The 17,518-nt window shown below is 35.8% G+C and overlaps 2 protein-coding genes across 4 annotated transcripts in view; one reads left to right on the top strand and one right to left on the bottom strand.

Annotated features, from left to right (window-relative positions):
* Window positions 1–6,182: 6,182 nt before the first annotated feature.
* LOC137935449 (uncharacterized) lies at window positions 6,183–9,888 on the bottom strand. Its single transcript, XM_068780101.1, has 5 exons — window positions 9,033–9,888; window positions 8,755–8,883; window positions 7,948–8,013; window positions 6,869–7,434; window positions 6,183–6,779 (listed from the first exon to the last, which is right to left on the bottom strand). Exons 1-5 carry the CDS (start codon window positions 9,886–9,888, stop codon window positions 6,183–6,185), a joined length of 2,214 nt encoding a protein of 737 aa, XP_068636202.1.
* Window positions 9,889–14,689: 4,801 nt separating this feature from the next.
* LOC137934507 (probable D-2-hydroxyglutarate dehydrogenase, mitochondrial) overlaps window positions 14,690–17,518 on the top strand; it is a 43,225-nt gene continuing 40,396 nt past the window's right edge. For all 3 annotated transcript variants that reach the window (XM_068778891.1, XM_068778890.1, XM_068778892.1), the window contains exons 1-3: window positions 14,690–14,860; window positions 15,758–16,113; window positions 17,359–17,460. In XM_068778891.1, coding sequence (XP_068634992.1) covers window positions 14,752–14,860; window positions 15,758–16,113; window positions 17,359–17,460 — 567 coding nt within the window. In that variant the 5' untranslated portion in view covers window positions 14,690–14,751. The remainder of the gene's footprint in view (window positions 14,861–15,757; window positions 16,114–17,358; window positions 17,461–17,518) is intronic.

Genomic DNA, 17,518 nt, shown 5'->3' with positions numbered 1-17,518 from the left:
CATTCTTTACTAATGAAACGTTAGAGCTGCCGTTAATAGATCGAACTGTAACTAAAGTCTAATAGATCTAACTCATGTTTATGATTGCTTTTCAGTTTCCGTGAGTTTCCTTGGGTATCAACCTAAATCTATACAGCTATATGGAGGATATGTATTCATGATCATCATATTAGTTTATGTTTTTTAAAAGTAAACGTGATTCATAACAACCTTTGATCCTGATTTAGAGGATCATTTGCACCAGGAAAAAGAAATTTTGTGGGGCTTCCACCAATGCAAAAGGGAGGGAAAGAGGAGGTTCTTGTATTTTATAAAGCGGGTTGCTTTCTTTGATCCTGTTTTAGAAGATAATTTGCACCAGGAAGAAGAAATTTGGCGGGACTTCCACCAATGGAAAAGGGAGGGGAGGAGGAGGAGGTTCTTATTTATAAAATTTTAGTCTCGGGGTGAAAAGTCCTATAAGAGATAAACCTAGAGGAGGGTTGAGTAGGTTTATTAAATGTCTTATGGCCAAATTGAAATTGATTGCATTCACAGCGTCTAAAAATAAAAAAAATTCAAATTATTCACCATTGCACTAAGAATTTTTATAGTGGTTCACAATCAATTTTTTAGATTGCTACTCTTCTGAGGAAACTGTTCCCCTGGAATTAAAAATCCCACTATGGTCAACCAAACAACATCTACAATAAAGAGTCTCATGAGACTCTCAATCACAACACCTGTCCAAGCACTTTGGAACTTATGGTCAACAACTCTTACAATTTCAAAACGGTTTATATGCAAGGGTAACATGTTTTTTTCTATTAAAAGCACAAATAAACCTCTTGTTAGGAAAATATAACATTCAAGCATATAAGAAATAATTATACCCACTTCTAAGGTGAATCTATCAGCAATTTTAGTAGCTCGACTTATAAGTGCAATTGAGACTTTTAATGCTGGCTATATGAGAAAGTTTTACAAAACTGACAATTTATATGAAAATAAAACTTGTAAAGATGTGATAATGGAAGACCAAAGAAACCAAGTACTCTCACCAAATATTTAAAATCAATGTTCATAAATACTTAACTTTCAAAGGGAATCTATGCAAAATTACTTATTGAGCTCTTATTGACACTAGCAATTGAGAGAACACGGGAAGACTTGGGAGCTTCAAAATTTGTGTGATCAAACCTCTCTTGAAGATTGGGTAAGGTTACATATATATGGCATATTTTCCATCGTTCTAAAAACTAGTCACTATGAGTAGATAAAGATGTATTTGGTATTTTTTAAAAATATGTGAAAATATGCTCAAACAATTATAAAAAAACTATTAAGCATGTTGGTAGGTTACTTACAAAATTTGAGGACCAATAGCCTTTTGAATGAGCCTCTTACATTCTAAAAAAATGAATTTATGTTGTTTAAGGTCACTTCTTTTCCTAGGTCGAATTCGTTTTGCTTCCAACAACTTTTTTTTGTAATTGAACCCTTCTCTATGCTAGACTCTAGATTTTGCTTTCTACTAAGGCCGACTCTTCATTTTAATCAAAAAACTTAATATCGGGATTGGACTCCTTTTTCTTGCTTTTTCATCAGGTGGGATCGACTCCTACTATGTGCTTCTCCCTATAGGGATCAACTCCTCATTTTAATCCAAAACTAACTGTTAGTAGGATTCAACTCCTTCTTTATGGGTGTAACTCCTTTTGTATCATTGGTACAAGGGTCGACTCCTTTCTTTTCCATTGGTAGGATTTGATTTGTATTTCTTCTTTTGATGAGCTAGACTCTTCCCTTTATGTACTTGAATTCTTCAATAGCTTTAGTCAAGGAAAAACATTGAAGGCAGTTCGCTAGAAAGCGCTCAAGCCTCTGCCTATGAAAAGTTGTTGCACCTATTTGAATCCACATCTTATTGTAAGTAGGATTTGACTCCTTTTTAACTTCTTTTTGTTGGTGTGCTTGAATATTTTATTATGGATTTCAATCTTTTTTTCAAAAATGGCTAGGATGTTTTTGTTTTCTGCCAAAATTTCACTCATAGACCAAGGTTAGATATCTTCGCTTGTTATCATCAAATTTTGGAAACTTATAGGAAGCTTGAGCCACAAATTCACATGGGGTCCTCTTTTCTTTACAAACAAAATCACTTCAATAAAACTAAAAGGAATTTTTTTTCTTTTGTAATTTATATGAATACAAATAGTACCAATAGTGTAATTAACCTTATACCATATTAAGAGTAACATAGTGTTATAAAAACTAGAGTGGACTAGTTGGTTGAACTAGGTTAAATCGAACAATTCCTTTGTCGGGTTACTGGTCAGTAAGACCAAAACGATGGTCAAAATCCAATTGACCTAGTTAAGTTTGCCGGTGAATTGAACAACCTGAAGGGTCAACCAAGTTGCTAATTTGTAAAGTCCCACAAAGATATTGGAGACTACCAACAATAGTCCGATAGTCAGATAGATCAGAGAGGGTCATGCCAAATTGAAGTGTAAGTGTAGACGACGTGGCAAGAGGTGTTGTTATTGGCTTTACATTTGTCATGTGTGTGCGTGTAAGGAGAGTTCTTTTAATTGATTTCAAATCAATAAATAACCAAGCCTTCTCTAGCCAAAACAAGAATCTTAGCCAAGAAATTTGAAGTGCCTCCAGTTCATACTTAATGATCCTCTTTTCCTAAATATTAAAATTGAAAATTGAAGTCTTCAACTTGAGTTTTCAAGCAAGCTAATGATCTAGTTTTATTTTCATAGTTATTTCCATACTTTGTTTGTTTGATTTGAGCTTTGACGAAATTGTTTTGTTCAATCTTTAAATTTCAATATTGAAACTCTTTGAAAATATTAACATGTACTTTTAATTTTTCATACATAGTGTTGTTAGCATATTAGCAAAAGCACTTAATTATTTGTGAGATTCTACTTTGTTATTTTATTGATTTATTTGCCTATAAAGAGGTATATTATGCTTTATTAAAAAGCAAGAGATCATTGCTACTTAGTCATTTGTGTTGGCTTGCTAAGTATATGTGTGCTTACTTTTGCTATAAGTTTATTTGTGAGCAGGTGTTGCTATTGCCATAAATCCCTGTGTGGGTGATGTTGTTGTTGTCATGAATCACCGTGTGGGCAGGTATTATTGTTGTCAACAGTCTCTATGTGACCAAATATTGTTGTTATTATTGTTGTTGTAAGTCCTTGTTTGTGAAAGTGTTGTTCTAAATTTTTTACTTAGAGTTTACTAACCATAAAGTCCCTAAGTATTTGCTAGATTTCTTTCGCTTTACATAGTGGACTTTTATTTCCAAGGCAAGAGATCCCTGGGAGAGTACAATAGAAATTTGAAATAGTAATTATAAACCACTATATATCTTGGTATTGTGGATGTGATTGTGTTGGATTATTTTAAAGTTCATAATTTTTGTGTAAAGCTATTCACCTCCCTCCTTCCCTAGGTTTACTTGATATAATTCTTTGCAAGCACATCAAATTCAAAGAAATGTCCATAAACATAGGGGTGGCTTCGAACCGAGCCGACTCACGAGCGGCTCGAGTTCGGCTCAGTGCCGGGTCGGTTCGATTCGGTATCTCTCGAGCTCGAGTCAAGCTCGATATCCCAAATTGACTCATTTCAATTAACGAGCTAAGCTCGACCGAAGCCAAGTTCGGCTCAATGGCTCGCGAGCCGGCTATTTACGGGATTCGGGGGGATTTGGGAATTTTTCGGATATCTCGATCTCGGAACCGGAAGAGAGTCGTGTCGTCTTCCGTTTCATCTCTGCTATTCCCATGCCGTTGTCTGCCATTTCCACTGATGAGGTCGTGGCTTATGGTGTCGTTGTTCAGGCCGCAATTCTGAGCATCGAAGGCGACGAGATGGATGTGAGTCTCATACGTGTTTCTTTCTTGTGTTTTACCCTCTCGTTCGGGCAAATCTGCCTCTCTCCTCCTGTGACAGAAATTTAATCCGTAAATTGCCCTACATTTCTGGCCTTCATCTTTGCAGCTCGCCGACTTGCCCATTACTGCATTTTTGTGCTCCAACGGCGCGGCCTGGTCTTTGCAGCTCCGTTCGGCGTTGCCTGCTCACTGTCTTTTTGTCTATTTCTCTCCCACAATAGTCTCAACTTGGAAAACAACAAGAACAATGGGAACGACTGTATTTCTCCTCTTCTTCGCTTCCATTCTTCTCAGCGGGTCGCTGATTCCCAGCAACATGGTCTCAGGTATTTATTTCTTTCTTCCTCTTTATGCAGACATTTATGGTTTATTTTTATGTTAAGTTTTATCGATCGATAAATTGTTCCTTTGTTTTCAATCCTCTCTCTGAAGTTGCCAACCCTGCTTCAATTTTGCCTATAAAACACTAAAAACCCTTTTTCTTTTCTACCATCTATCGAGAAGAGCACATTAGCTGTTGCTAACTACAATACTTTCGCCCAGATCACCGGAACTTACAGAAAATGAATCGATTGACTCAAAGAACAAAAATGAATCTGTAATCTATGGCATCTATAATTGGCGAATAAAACCATCTCAACAAATTACACAGATTAGCGCATGCTTTCTTTTTCTTTAAGCAAATCCGAATCGCTTCTATCTTTTTTTCTTTTAATTTTTTTATCGCAATATTATTCCTATGAGTAATCACAGAAAGATCTGCCGAAACTTTTTTTCTCTGGCAAATACATGACTTTGATTAATTCCTTTTTTCTCATCCTAATTACAGCTTACCCCGTTCCAAATTATCGACACAACACGTTTTCAGGTGTTTTTCGTTACAGCACAACTGCTTTTGAATTAAGATCTAAAAATGATATGGTTAATAATTTAGCTTAATTAAAAACTCTCGACATGATTTGATCTCAAGATTGCCAATATTTTTAACATGATTTGATCTCCGAAATATGGAATTTCACGAGCGTCGTATCTCGCAGTTGCATGCTTCGTGAAAAGAGCCAACTAGCCAAGTTGGTAAATCGCCTTTTGTCCCGCACTACTAACATTACACATGGAAAGTGTAAAGAACAGGTTCGCTGTTGGCAAAGCGCGTGATGAATTTACGTTAGTGACTGTCTATATTCTTACGAGTGAGCTCATGAGTAAGACAAGCAATGGTTTTTTCTGCAGCACATGGCAGTTCAAGCATGGAGAAGTTTTCGACAGCCAATGGTCGTGCTAGTGCTGGTGCAGTTAGCGGTGGTGGTGGAGTGTTTAGACTATTTTATGGAGTGTATAAACAATTTTATGGAGTGTTTACGGAATGTATAAATAATTTTATAGAGTGTTTATGCAGGTATTATGTATATAGATTATGTCCAATTTTAAGCAAAGGTCATGCCAAATTTTATACAAGTATTATATACATAGGTTATGCCCAATTTTAAATAGAGGTCATGCCCAATTTTATACAGGTATTATATATATATATAGGTTATGCCCAATTTTATGTAAAATATATGTATAATTTTATATACAATTTATTTGGTATATATTTTTTTGAAAAGTTTTAAATGTATGTTGAAGCTCGAGCTCGGCTCGAACTCGGTTAAAATTTTTGGTTTCGAGCTCGAATTCAAAATATTTAAATCAAACTCGGCTCGATGCCACCCCTACATAAACATCCTCCTTGTATCAAGGAGAAAAGACATTCTAAAATGAAGGAATCCTTTCCTAACTTCTCTTACCCAAATTCTCTCACAACTTCTTGGCTTATTTTTGAGGAACTCATTTTCCAAACCTTTTTAATGTTTTTGAAAGACAAGAAGAATCAATAGAAATCAAGCAAAAACATTTTCCATCCCCTTGAAGTGGTATAAACACCAAAATATTACAAAACCAAAACTTCCCCACATGGCAGGAATCAAGTTAGAATATATCATCATATTACAAAATAAGATGTCTAATTGCTTTTAACTATTTGTTAAATCTTTTACTTATCCGCAGTCTCTTAAAATTTAAGGAATTTGACTTGAAAATAAGATTAGAAAAGTTGAATTAACAATAATTATTAGAAATCATCAAATCTGATTGTTTTTCCTTTTTGCTTTAGATACTGTTTTGCGATTGTGCTAATTTTTTATTATCCAACTCGAAATTTTCTGTATTTTACAGGAATCATACATTGAAAATAAGCTTAAGAATTTAAAAATAAGACGGAACGATTGGAAGCTTGAATATTAATTAGAATACAATCAGCGGAGTTCCTCCATAGTTGATTTTCAGAAGTCTGTAGTAGAATTGCAGCTGGGAGACCATCCAAATAACCAAGGGAAACACAGCAACGTAAGAGACAGGATAAATGAAGGGCTTCAGCGGCTTCTGAATGACAAAGGTGAATGCAGAAAAGAAGGAAACCACAATGGAGAGAACGGATAAGAAGAGAAAGGTGAGCGCATTTGCGAACTTGTGCGGCAACTTGCTTTCGAAATCGTCAATTTTATGGTTGGAACTGAAAATGTCGACGTACATGGTGATGGAAATCATGGAGAAGCATAACCCCAGGAAGTTGGCGACGACGAAGACATTGAAGGCGTGCTTACCACCAAGTAGGGGCGTCTTGTCATTTTCATCATAGGAACCAGGCACTGAGATGATGGAAGTGTAAGCCAAGGTCGCCACGAGCACTCCAATAGCTGAGGCTGCCTGAGACGAAGTCACTAGCCATTTAGAGCCGTCACTGACCATCGTTTGATGGGTCTCATCAAAGATCTGCTTGGGGGTTTGGCCATATACGTTTAGACAGGTGAAGTAATTCGCTCCCATGGATTCTTCTATGTACTGTGCATGTTATTTCATTCAATGTAGTATTAGCTCTGGGTTTCATCCTAGGGGAAGTGGAAGAAGTAAGAGTTTGGTGAACGTTTTACCTTGAACCACTTGAACTCGCATTGCAATTCCATAGCTGCTCCTGGAATGTTCCAAGGACGATTTTCCGACCTCTTTGCTGCTAGATGCAAGGCACTGTTTCCTTCATGATCCATTTCGCGCAACGCGCTGTCCTTCTTGTACTTGCTTGCAGTTAACAGCCTGTAGACGCCTACATGCCCTTTCTCTACTGCTATGAGCACAGCATTTTTACCTTCCTCGTTTACGTCATGAATTGCCTGTGGGTATTGATGCAAAATTTTTTCCACTACTTCAACGATTCCGTTTTTAGCAGCAATCAAGATTGGCTTCTCTTTGCCACTTCCTTTTAGCTTGAAATCACCTTTCCCAGTTGATTCTGGAACTTCCTCTTCATGGGGTTGAAACCCCTCTACTAGTTGTTGAAATGCTTCAGTGGATGGTGGTAAAGGCATATGCTTGTCGGGAATCCTTCCATCAGCATGGTAGTCCTTTTGTTCAGCAATATGCTTGAAAACCTCACCTAGCACCAGTAGTGCCCATGTATATCTTGTTTTGTTTTCTTTTATTTTCCATATTCTCAAAGTATCTGCATATATCAAGAAGCAATAAGAACTAACGATACACAACATTGAGTTGAACAAGGTTTATGCATATATTTATCCAATGTTATGTGAAGTTGGGTCCAAGACTCATCCCAAAATGACTAGCCAACTTAGGAAGACTCTCTTTTGTGACTCTACAAGTGGATAATTTAGGTGAAAGTTCAAATATAAGTACCTGCTCTGATACCATGTGAAGTTGGGTCTAAGGCCCGTCCCAAAATGACTAGCCAACTTAGGAAGTTTATTTGCCAACTTAGGAAGTTTATTTGCCAACTAATAAACTCAAGATCTTTGTATTCACTTATCCATGTGGGATTATTCCTTAACATGTTACATGTACCAATATTTAACATTTCTATGAGAGTGATGTTACAAATAGGATGTATTATAATGACCTTCCCAAATGAGAAACCTATTGACTTTTTGCCCAATATGCATAACATATTACCAATTAGCATAACATATCAATTGATTTAATATAAGGACTAAGACTTTACCTATTCCAAGGGTCACCAAGTCCAAGAATATGAGAGACATTAGGTGAAAAAAGGCACGAGCCTCACCTACAAACACAAACACAAAAAAAAAAAAAAAAAAAGTTTCAAGTTATAGCATCAAAGTTAAAATACGAAAGCATAGTAGGAGATGATCGTCACCCTTGCTAGGTTGATTGATATTGCTCGGACGTGGAGTTGGAGTCTCGACATCTCCTTTCAAACCCCATAACTTCATCTCTACAAAATCCAAACAAAATTAACTATCAAGCCCAACTAATGTGTTTGTCAGCTAGAGGAAAATAAAATTTGTATTTATCTTATATTTTTCTGGTTGATTATACCTATATAAAAGATGTCGAAACCACTCTGACTTGGTGATTTTAAGAAAATGTTTCTTTCACTTTCCCATATTTATAATATATGAAAAGGATATCCCTAGCCTTTATTTTGTTTTTATTAGTATTTGTACAAGAGGGGCTCACCTCCCTTTCTCCCTTCCTTATGTAAAGAGGGAAGGGAGAAAGATTGAGGTAATGCCCCTCCCTACTCCCTTTTGCTCCATTTTAAAGAAGCAAGTGTTGCCAAGCGCGAAGAAGAGAGAGAGAGAGAGAGAGAGAGAGAGAGAGAGAGAGAAAAGGGTAGTTCCATCCTTTTAATTAGTATCTAATCAAGATGAATGGAGAATGGATAAATTTCAAGGGTATTAGAAATATAAGATTCGTTAGGGAATAGAGTAGTTGGATTATTATTTTTCAAGGGTGAGATTCATTGCCCTTTTCTAAATTTAAATAAATCTGTTTTACCTACCGAAATGGTTGGCCATCTTGTCCAATAACTTGATGATGCGGCCTCGTTGTTCCTGTTGCCTTCTCTGTGGTAACACTTTTCTGTTCCTTTCACTTTTTGGTCTCTTCCCAATGGGATCTGCAGGCACGACTATTACAGACAAGAAGTGCTATCAATAATCGGAAATAATCATCTAACAATAGCTCTTCACATGTCCTACTCTCTTTTGAAGAAACATATACAGTTTCATTCCAGCACTGTCGTTCAGTTCATAATTCATTGAAGAGATTAACACTCACAAGTATAAATGATCCGATCCATTAGCTCAAGGTTGTGACAGCTTTGAAAAGGGCGTGGATGGCTGGCAAGAACATCCTGAACTGACTCCCCTTCTGTGTTGTGTATGTCAACCAAATGCGGGAGTTCCCGGATCACGTGATATGCCAAATCTGTGAAACGCAAGAGACTCGGACCTCCCTTACATGAGCATAACCTTAACGAATTAAAACAAAATTTCCAGAAGAAAGAAAAAAGAACCAAGTCCTGACCAAAATGCTCCAATGCGATGGCAACGTGAAGAATGGAGTCACCATCACCGCTCCTCCTGAAGCAGCTGTTAGGGATCTCCTGACCACCATCAGCTTCTTTCAATATATCGTACAGGGTAAAGAAGGCGTCCTTCTTACCATGTAGAGCAGCCACGAACAAGGGAGTCTCTCCGCGGAAATTGATAGCGTTGATGAGGGTTTGGGGATTAAATCCCGCCAGAAACGAACACATCTTCTTATCCCCTCTGGCTGCAGCAAGGTGGAGTGGCGTGTTACCTCCCTCGTCCTTCAACAGCAAGGTTTCATCCCTGAGATTCACGTCGTTCAGCATTTCTACCAGATTCTTCACCACTTCTGTTTCGGCTTCCAAGACAGCATAGTGCAGAACCGTATCCTGCCCTCGAAGGTTGAGCGTCAGCTTTGTATTTTCTGGGTAATGTTTGTAAATCTCTGTCCATTGACCGCGCACGGCATCTTCAGACATTTTCTTGGCAAGTTGAATTTCGTCATCAGCCAGCATGAATGGTGCATGGAACGAGTAAGGCTGGTGAGAATACATGCCTAATTGTTGACCTCTCCACACAAAGCGAGGACGTACAGAAGACATGACTGGTTTCCGGTGCTGCGGACCAGACTATAGTTGCTTCTTCCTCTTTCTTTCTCTCAATTTTGTAGTTGTCGTGGATGCTGTTTCTTCTTTTGGCAAGTAAGATGTAAAGGAAGAAAGGAACTTCTCAGGTGGATTTCCATAAACGGAAGAAAGGAATTTCTCAGGTGGATTTCCATAAACGGAAGAAAGGTACTTCTCCCGTGGATATCCATGAACGGAAGAATCACTGCTCCTTTGCTTGCCTGGTTCTTCACTCGGTAATATCAATTATACTAAGCCTTGCCTCATCATCCACTCTTACAATAGCCGGTTCCCATTTTACCTTTTTATCATATCATTCAATAATTGCACGACTGTGTAGTCTATAATTATATATTAGAATTCTTATTCATTGATCAAATTATACAAAACAGTTACAAATATATGAGGGATTTTATCCCATTTAAATTACAAGATTGTATATTCCAATCCTATCTCAAAATCAAATCAAATCTTATCTTCAACACTCCCCCTCAAATTGGAGTGTATGTTGGGACTAACTAATGCCTTAGTGAATAAGTCTGCAGTTAGTTGTTTGTTCATATATGGGTTATCTTAATCATATCTGCTTATCTTTTCACGAACTAAGTGACAATCAATTTCGATGTGTTTGGTTCACTCATAAAAGACCGGGTTTGAGGCGATGTGTAGAGCAGCTTGGTTGTCACAATACAACATGACTGACTGAGTATGTACGATTTCTAAGTCCTTCAAAATGTTCTTCAACCAGGTAATAGACTACCCTATCCTCGAGTTTGTTTCAAGTATCGAAGGACTCTATATGGTGCCTCAAGGTGTGGTGTACATGGTTTTTCCATAAATTGGCGTAGAACATGGACGCCGTATACCAGTTCTGGTCTAGTAATGATCAAGTAGATTAATCTTCCCACAAGATGCATGTATGATGAAGGATCATTTAGGAATTCGTCATCGGATTGTGTAAGAGCCAAGTTTTGTTCCATTAGGAACCTTGTAGGTTTTGCTCCTAGAAATCCAGCATCTTCTAATATCTCCATAGTCATCTTGATGAAAGAAACAAAGGAATGTATTATTAGATGTTTTATTTTCACTTACAATTTTCAAGGTACCTTTTTCTAACGCATGACTGTATTTTGTTATTTCATTTGTTAAAGGATGAATAATAAAGATAACAAGAGTATAAAAAAAAAGGTTGTTGTATTTTATGGAGCCACAAGTGTGGCATATGTATAACGTCATGCAGTAGTATGGCATTATAAAAATTTACCGACAAATCGATCTTCGATGGAAATAATAGTGGTAAGAGTGCTAATGGAGTGGCTTACCTGTTCAAATGACACAGATTGTCGAGACCAACTATGCATGGGGGTTAATGTATTTGGAAGATTTGTTAGCATCTTGAGGGAAACAGGTCATCTTAAGGATATAATGTATAGTACCATAGAGAAGCAAGTGGCAAAGTTTCTCTATATTGTTGGCCATAATTTGAAGAACCGTCCAATAAAATTTTATTTATTTTGTTCTAAAGAAATAGCTAGTCCTCCAAGTAATCATATCCTTAGAAGATATTTTTTTCAATAGAAATAAAAATAATAATAAGTTCTAGCCATACTTTAAGGATTGTGTAAGAGCTATTGATGGAACACATATTCGTGTGAAAGTGCCAGTAGATGATGTATCAATATATCGAGGACGAAAATAACATTCAACACAAAATGTGTTGGTTGCATACACATTTCATATGAAATTCACATATGTTTTGGTTGGTTGGGAATGATTTGCATCTAATTCAATGATTTTGAAAAATGCATTGACAAGAGAAGTAGACAAGTTGATCGTACCTTAAGGTAACCTCTAAGTTATAAAAGTAACTATTTTTTAGAAATTTAATTGTAATAACTTAATTGTTTTTGACTTCAGGTAAATATTGTATAGTGGATGAAGGGTTTATGCAGAGAGCTGGCTTTCAAAACTATCACATTAAGGAGTATTTTGTTCATGGTGCTAAGAATTTTGAAGAGATGTTTAATTATAGACGTGCCTAGTTGCGAAATGCAATTGAAAGAACATTTGGTGTATCAAATAATTTTTTTCCCATTTTGAAGACAACCTAATTATCCAATTCAAACGTAGGTGGATATTGTATTAACAACGTGTATTATTCACAATTATCTCATGGTAGTTGATGCAAACCTATAGCTTATTAAGAAGGTTGATCAAGAGTTTATGGAGCAAGTGATTGGCGAGGAAGTGTGCTTAATTACAAATTTGGCGGATATTGTATTAGCAACGTGTATTATTCACAATTATCTCATGGTGGTTGATGCAAACCTATAGCTTATTAAGAAGGTTGATCAAGAGTTTATGGAGCAAGAGATTGATGAGGAAGTGTGCTTAATTACAAATTTGTCTAAAGAGTGTCAACAAGTAAAAGGATTGAGGTAAAAATAGCTTAAAATATGTGGCACGATGAGATGCATTAAAAATAACTTATTTGAATGTTATATCATTGTGCAAACATGAGACATCTTCTTGAAAATTGTTTATGTTTGAAGTATCTATGTATGAAGTTAGTCTTGTAATTTCAATAGTTTCAAGTTTTAATTGAATTGGAGTTTTAATTTCCATGTATGTATATATTTTAAATGGTTGACATTTGGTATCTAATCATTGAAAATTGATATTGACAATTTTCAATAAAATGGATAGTAGTGGAAGTGATAAAAAGAACATTATATAGAGTCAAAACATGAATAATTGTCTTATGCAGATTCTTATAGATCAAATGACTAATGGCCAAAAAAAAATAGGACGTTTACCGGAGTTGCCTGTTCAGTAGCTTCTAATGTCAGATAATTTTGGATCTTTCTGTGGCTTGCAATATATACCTGTCTAACACATTAAAAATTGGCTAAAGACGTTGAAGAAGAAATTTGCTACACTTCAGGAACTCCATCATAGTAATGGTAGTTGATTTGGTTTTAATCAATCAACTATGATGTTTGAAGCAACTCCACAAGTGTGGGACAGTTACATACATGTATGTTCGTACATAATTTATTTTTTTATGTTTTAACTAACCTTTGTATACTAATTTTGTTTACAATTTGTTAAATGTGTAGGCCCATCTTGATGCAAAACAATATCGATACAAGCTTGTTCTAAACTATGATGACTTACATGTTCTCTCTTGGAAAGATCGTGCAACTCGGTCTAGTGGTACTATAGCCAAAGAGAGGCAAATGAATTTGGATAAATGGCCTAACATATCAAACTTGGAAGACAATTTTACTTCCCTTGAAGATGGTTCTAATGAAGTAGAAGACATTGCAAACTCTCCTACTCAAGAGGAAACAATTCCTAGAACATCTACTTCATTTGGAACTAGTAAAGTAAAACGTAAAAAACAACGGGCTTTTGATGTCCTAGATGAAGATCTGAAATCAATCAAGGAGAGTCTTGATGGACTTGCAGTTGCCATTTCATTAGGAAACATTCAAACCTCTCAAGCACATAAGTTGTACAATGAAGTGATGAAGATTCCAAAACTTGACAAACGTGCCAAGATGAAAGCATATGACTTTCTTGTTGAGAGTTCTACTATAGTAGTTGCTTTTATGGGGTGCCCACTTGAAGATCGAGCAATGCAGTTGATGATGAAATAGATAATTGATTGTCTTACTTTAGAAGTTGAGTTACTTCAAACAATTTTAAGCAATGTTGTCGAGATAATTTTTGAGTACTTTAGAAATTAACTTACTTTTATGTGAAGTGACTAGATTAAACAATCGATGCTTAAGATAGATTTTATTGAGTAGATCTCTTCTTATTATAGATGTTATTCCTATGAATGTGTTGATGAGTTTATTGAATAGATCTCTTCTTCTTACAGATATTATTCCTATGAATGTGTTGATATATTTTTTTTTGTAAATCTCTTCTTTAAAGATAGATTTTATTGAATAAATATCTTATTTCTACTTATGTTGTTCCTATGAATTTATTGAATATATATTTTCTTATTACAAATGTTATCCTCTGAATATGTTGATGATATTCTTATTACAAATGTTTAAGATAGATTTTACATATGTTATTCATATGAATGTGTTAATGGGCTAGGTTTACGGTGACGGGTCGAGGATAGGTAAGTTTAAGTTGGGTTTATAAGAGCATGGGGATGATGATCAGATTGTGATCGAATTTGATGTTTCAAGTTTTTTCGGATTTGGGTTTTGGGATCAGGGATCGAGGTCGTGTTTGGGTTTTGAGATACCTGACTCGTGCTAAGTAGACTTAAGCTTTCAACTTGCAACTTTTTTATGTTCATTAATTTATTTTTTAGGTTAAATTGAGGTATTTTATAATTAGAGTTTTAAATATTATTTTAGAACAATAATAATTATTACTATTATAATAAAATTACAAATAATATTTGATAAACATTGATCTTAATTGATAAATAAAATTTTATCGATAATATTTTGATAATTATAGATATTTTAGTTCTAAGAACAATAATAATTTTAATTATTATAAAATTTTTAAATTATTAATTTTATTTCCTTTTCATTTTCCTTTTGCATCCGAGAAACCACATTTCTCTTTTGTTTTCATTTATTATCCATGGACATCCAAACAAATTTTTTTTTTCTTTTATTTATTTATTTATTTATTCTTTTTCTTTTTCTTTTCTTTTCTCGGGGTTTCAAAGAGACAATTAATGAAGAGTAAAGAATTTCTTTGAGGCATTCCATAAAATCATTGGCTTGTCCGACGTGACAATTCCAACGACAACTTTCGCTATGATATACTCGACGGAGCGATCAGACTAGCTGCAAGATGGAGAAGTGGAGATCCTCTCAAAATCTTCTGAAGTGCTGCTCAGGTCGCCTTTTCCATCGTCGGTTGGACCACAAATCCGAGCAGGCGGCTCCCACATCAGCTTCTCGTAAATTCTACACACCCATCTCTTTAATGCATGACCGCTAAGTTTTATTTATGGCCATTTCTACGGTTTCTTAGAGCTCTCTAACATCTGATGGTTGCTCGGTTCTACTGAAAACTTTGTACGTATTGTATATTTTTTTGAATTGCGCTATCTTTTGATATCTGAATCTCACAAAATCTTAAATGTTCAGAAGAATTAAACAGATGGCGATCGAAAATGATATACAGTTTTTGATACTCTAGAAAGAGAGGCAAAGGGAGACTTGAAAGCATTTTTGAAATTTCAAAAGAATGAATGCAAAACATATTTTTGAGATTTTACACTGATGATTCCTGGAAATTAGGATGACGATACAGTAGAGGCTACAAACCATCTGCACAAAGCGACTATACTTTGCAGTTGGTTTCCATTTGCGAGGTTCCTGGAGGCAATACCCATTAACTACTGCTTGATATATTCACAATATTGTCTGTTAGTCTAATATACGAAACATTTTTCGTTAAGTAGAGCGCCGGATTATTTTTTTGCATTTATCACAGAACTAGAGTTGCGGTCAGATCACAGAGACAATAGGTTAGGAACCAAAGTAGATTCCTTTTTTTCCTCCGACGCTCGGGTAGCAATTAGTAGAAGCCAAGGTTGAATCTAGAAATGGTCAGTGTATACGTGACTGTATATACAAAGCGTACTAACTAGAAATTGTGTCTCTGAGATCTCTAGCTGGGTAATTAGGGATTCATTCAAAAGGCAATGTCAATGGCAATGGCAATTGCTTTCTCGCTGTAAAAATAGACATGAGGTGAAATGGCCAATTAATCAATAGTGCTTTCTGCTTAATTTATGTCAGCTATCATGGGAAAAGGAAATTTATGATGGGATATCAAATGCAATTTACAGGTTTTATTTACAGACAAGGAAACTCATGCAAACCATCCATCAAACCACCACCAAGAACACTCCGGACATCCTGTTTTCAGCTTGGTGATTATACGAGATTATTTCAATCTTCTGCCACAAATATTGATGGGATTCATAAATTTCAAACTAGATCCCTCAATTTGGATGCGATGAAGATTCAGAGAAACCCATCGTTTTCTACAATAACGCTTGATGATATCTGCTTTTTTAAAGAGACATTGGGTGAAAAGAGTGTCATTCAAGATGAAGATAAATTATCATCTGCTAATTTGGATTGGATGCGAAAGTATAAGGGGTCAAGCCAGCTTTTGCTCCAACCAAGGAACACAGAAGAGGTACATATTTGACTCCTGGTAGGCTGTAAGTACCAGTAACTACTCTTCATAGTGAATAGGACCAACCATGTTTTATTTTGTTTTATTTTATCAAGCATTACAAGAAAAACAGTAACAGATCGTTGTAGGGAACCATTCAGGGCTTATCATGATTCTTGTGTATTCAAATATTGGAACCTGGTAACTATCCCAAGTATAACCACTATGAACAAATCGAGTGATTCAAATCACTAACTTTGGCTGATGCAATCTGTTACATATGTTGGACACGGAAATTTAGTGACTGGTTGATGAAGAGTGCACATATTTTGGGAAAATATATTTGAAGATTTGAAAATTCATATGCCTTCTCAATGGAGCTTGAATACGGGTCATATGTGTGTGGTCATTGCTGTTCTACAAAGCTGAAAGAAGTACCTTCCAAAAAAATTTGAATAAATATATTTTGCTGGCTGCTGCATAGATGCAGCTGTAATTGTTTTCTCATGTTCCCAATCTCCTAAGATTAGCAAACAGTGTCAACAGTGACAAGGCTTTTGAACTCTGAGAGGCAGATTGAGCTTGTTAAGCATGGAAACAGCTGGAAATCAAAATGTTCACTTAATTGGACAAATCTTTTGTATTTTTCTACTTTACCCACTTTTTTGAAGTCCCAGTTCACTCTTCTCATCTAAATGCGGTTTCAGTTTTCTGAATTTAATGGGATGAGATAGTAGGTAGAAAATAATAGATAAGCTGCACATGGACTGTGAAAATATGATGGCCTACTGTGCATTGCAGACGGAATTTTCAGTCATAAACTCTTCGCCATCTGATCCTTGTCCCAGTGACATTGTCCATATTAAGTTATACAATTCATGACCATTTTCATTAAAATCGTCATCTTGGGTGCCATCAACCTGTGTGATTTCTGTTGGCCAGATGCATGAATCTATTCCCTGTACCTGCCAGATGTATGCAGGTTCATGTTCTAATATTTGATTACTACCTGGAGAAAGGACCTCTCTGTTATCACTATTGGAATCAGCAGTTAATGCCAACTATGTAGTATTAACTGGCTAGATTGGCAGTTATACTCTAATCTTATGATATTTGCAGCTGGGAAGTTTTATTTATTACAAAGAGCATCCATGTGTTAAAGAAAGTCATGGCTGTCAGTTTCTAGTGCTTGGAGTTACTTTTTTGTGTTTCAAATTACTTGTTTCTTGGTTTCTTTTGCTTAGTACTAATGAATGAAGTTTGCAGGTCTCACAGATTCTAAAATACTGCAACTCTAGAAGGTTAGCAGTTGTTCCACAAGGGGGTAATACTGGCCTTGTAGGTGGGAGTGTGCCTGTGTTTGATGAGGTGGGAAACTTTACCTCTATTCAAATCCAACCAAGTTATTCTTACAAAAATTGGCATT

This window comes from Aristolochia californica, unplaced genomic scaffold, assembly GCF_029961685.1.
Source record: "Aristolochia californica isolate CCGP_79_NKW_82.1479 unplaced genomic scaffold, dmAriCali1.0.hap1 SCAF_6, whole genome shotgun sequence".
Lineage (NCBI taxonomy): Eukaryota > Viridiplantae > Streptophyta > Magnoliopsida > Piperales > Aristolochiaceae > Aristolochia > Aristolochia californica.
The sequence above is the reverse complement of the archived record's forward strand: the minus strand, read 5'-3'. Positions and strand labels throughout refer to the sequence as shown.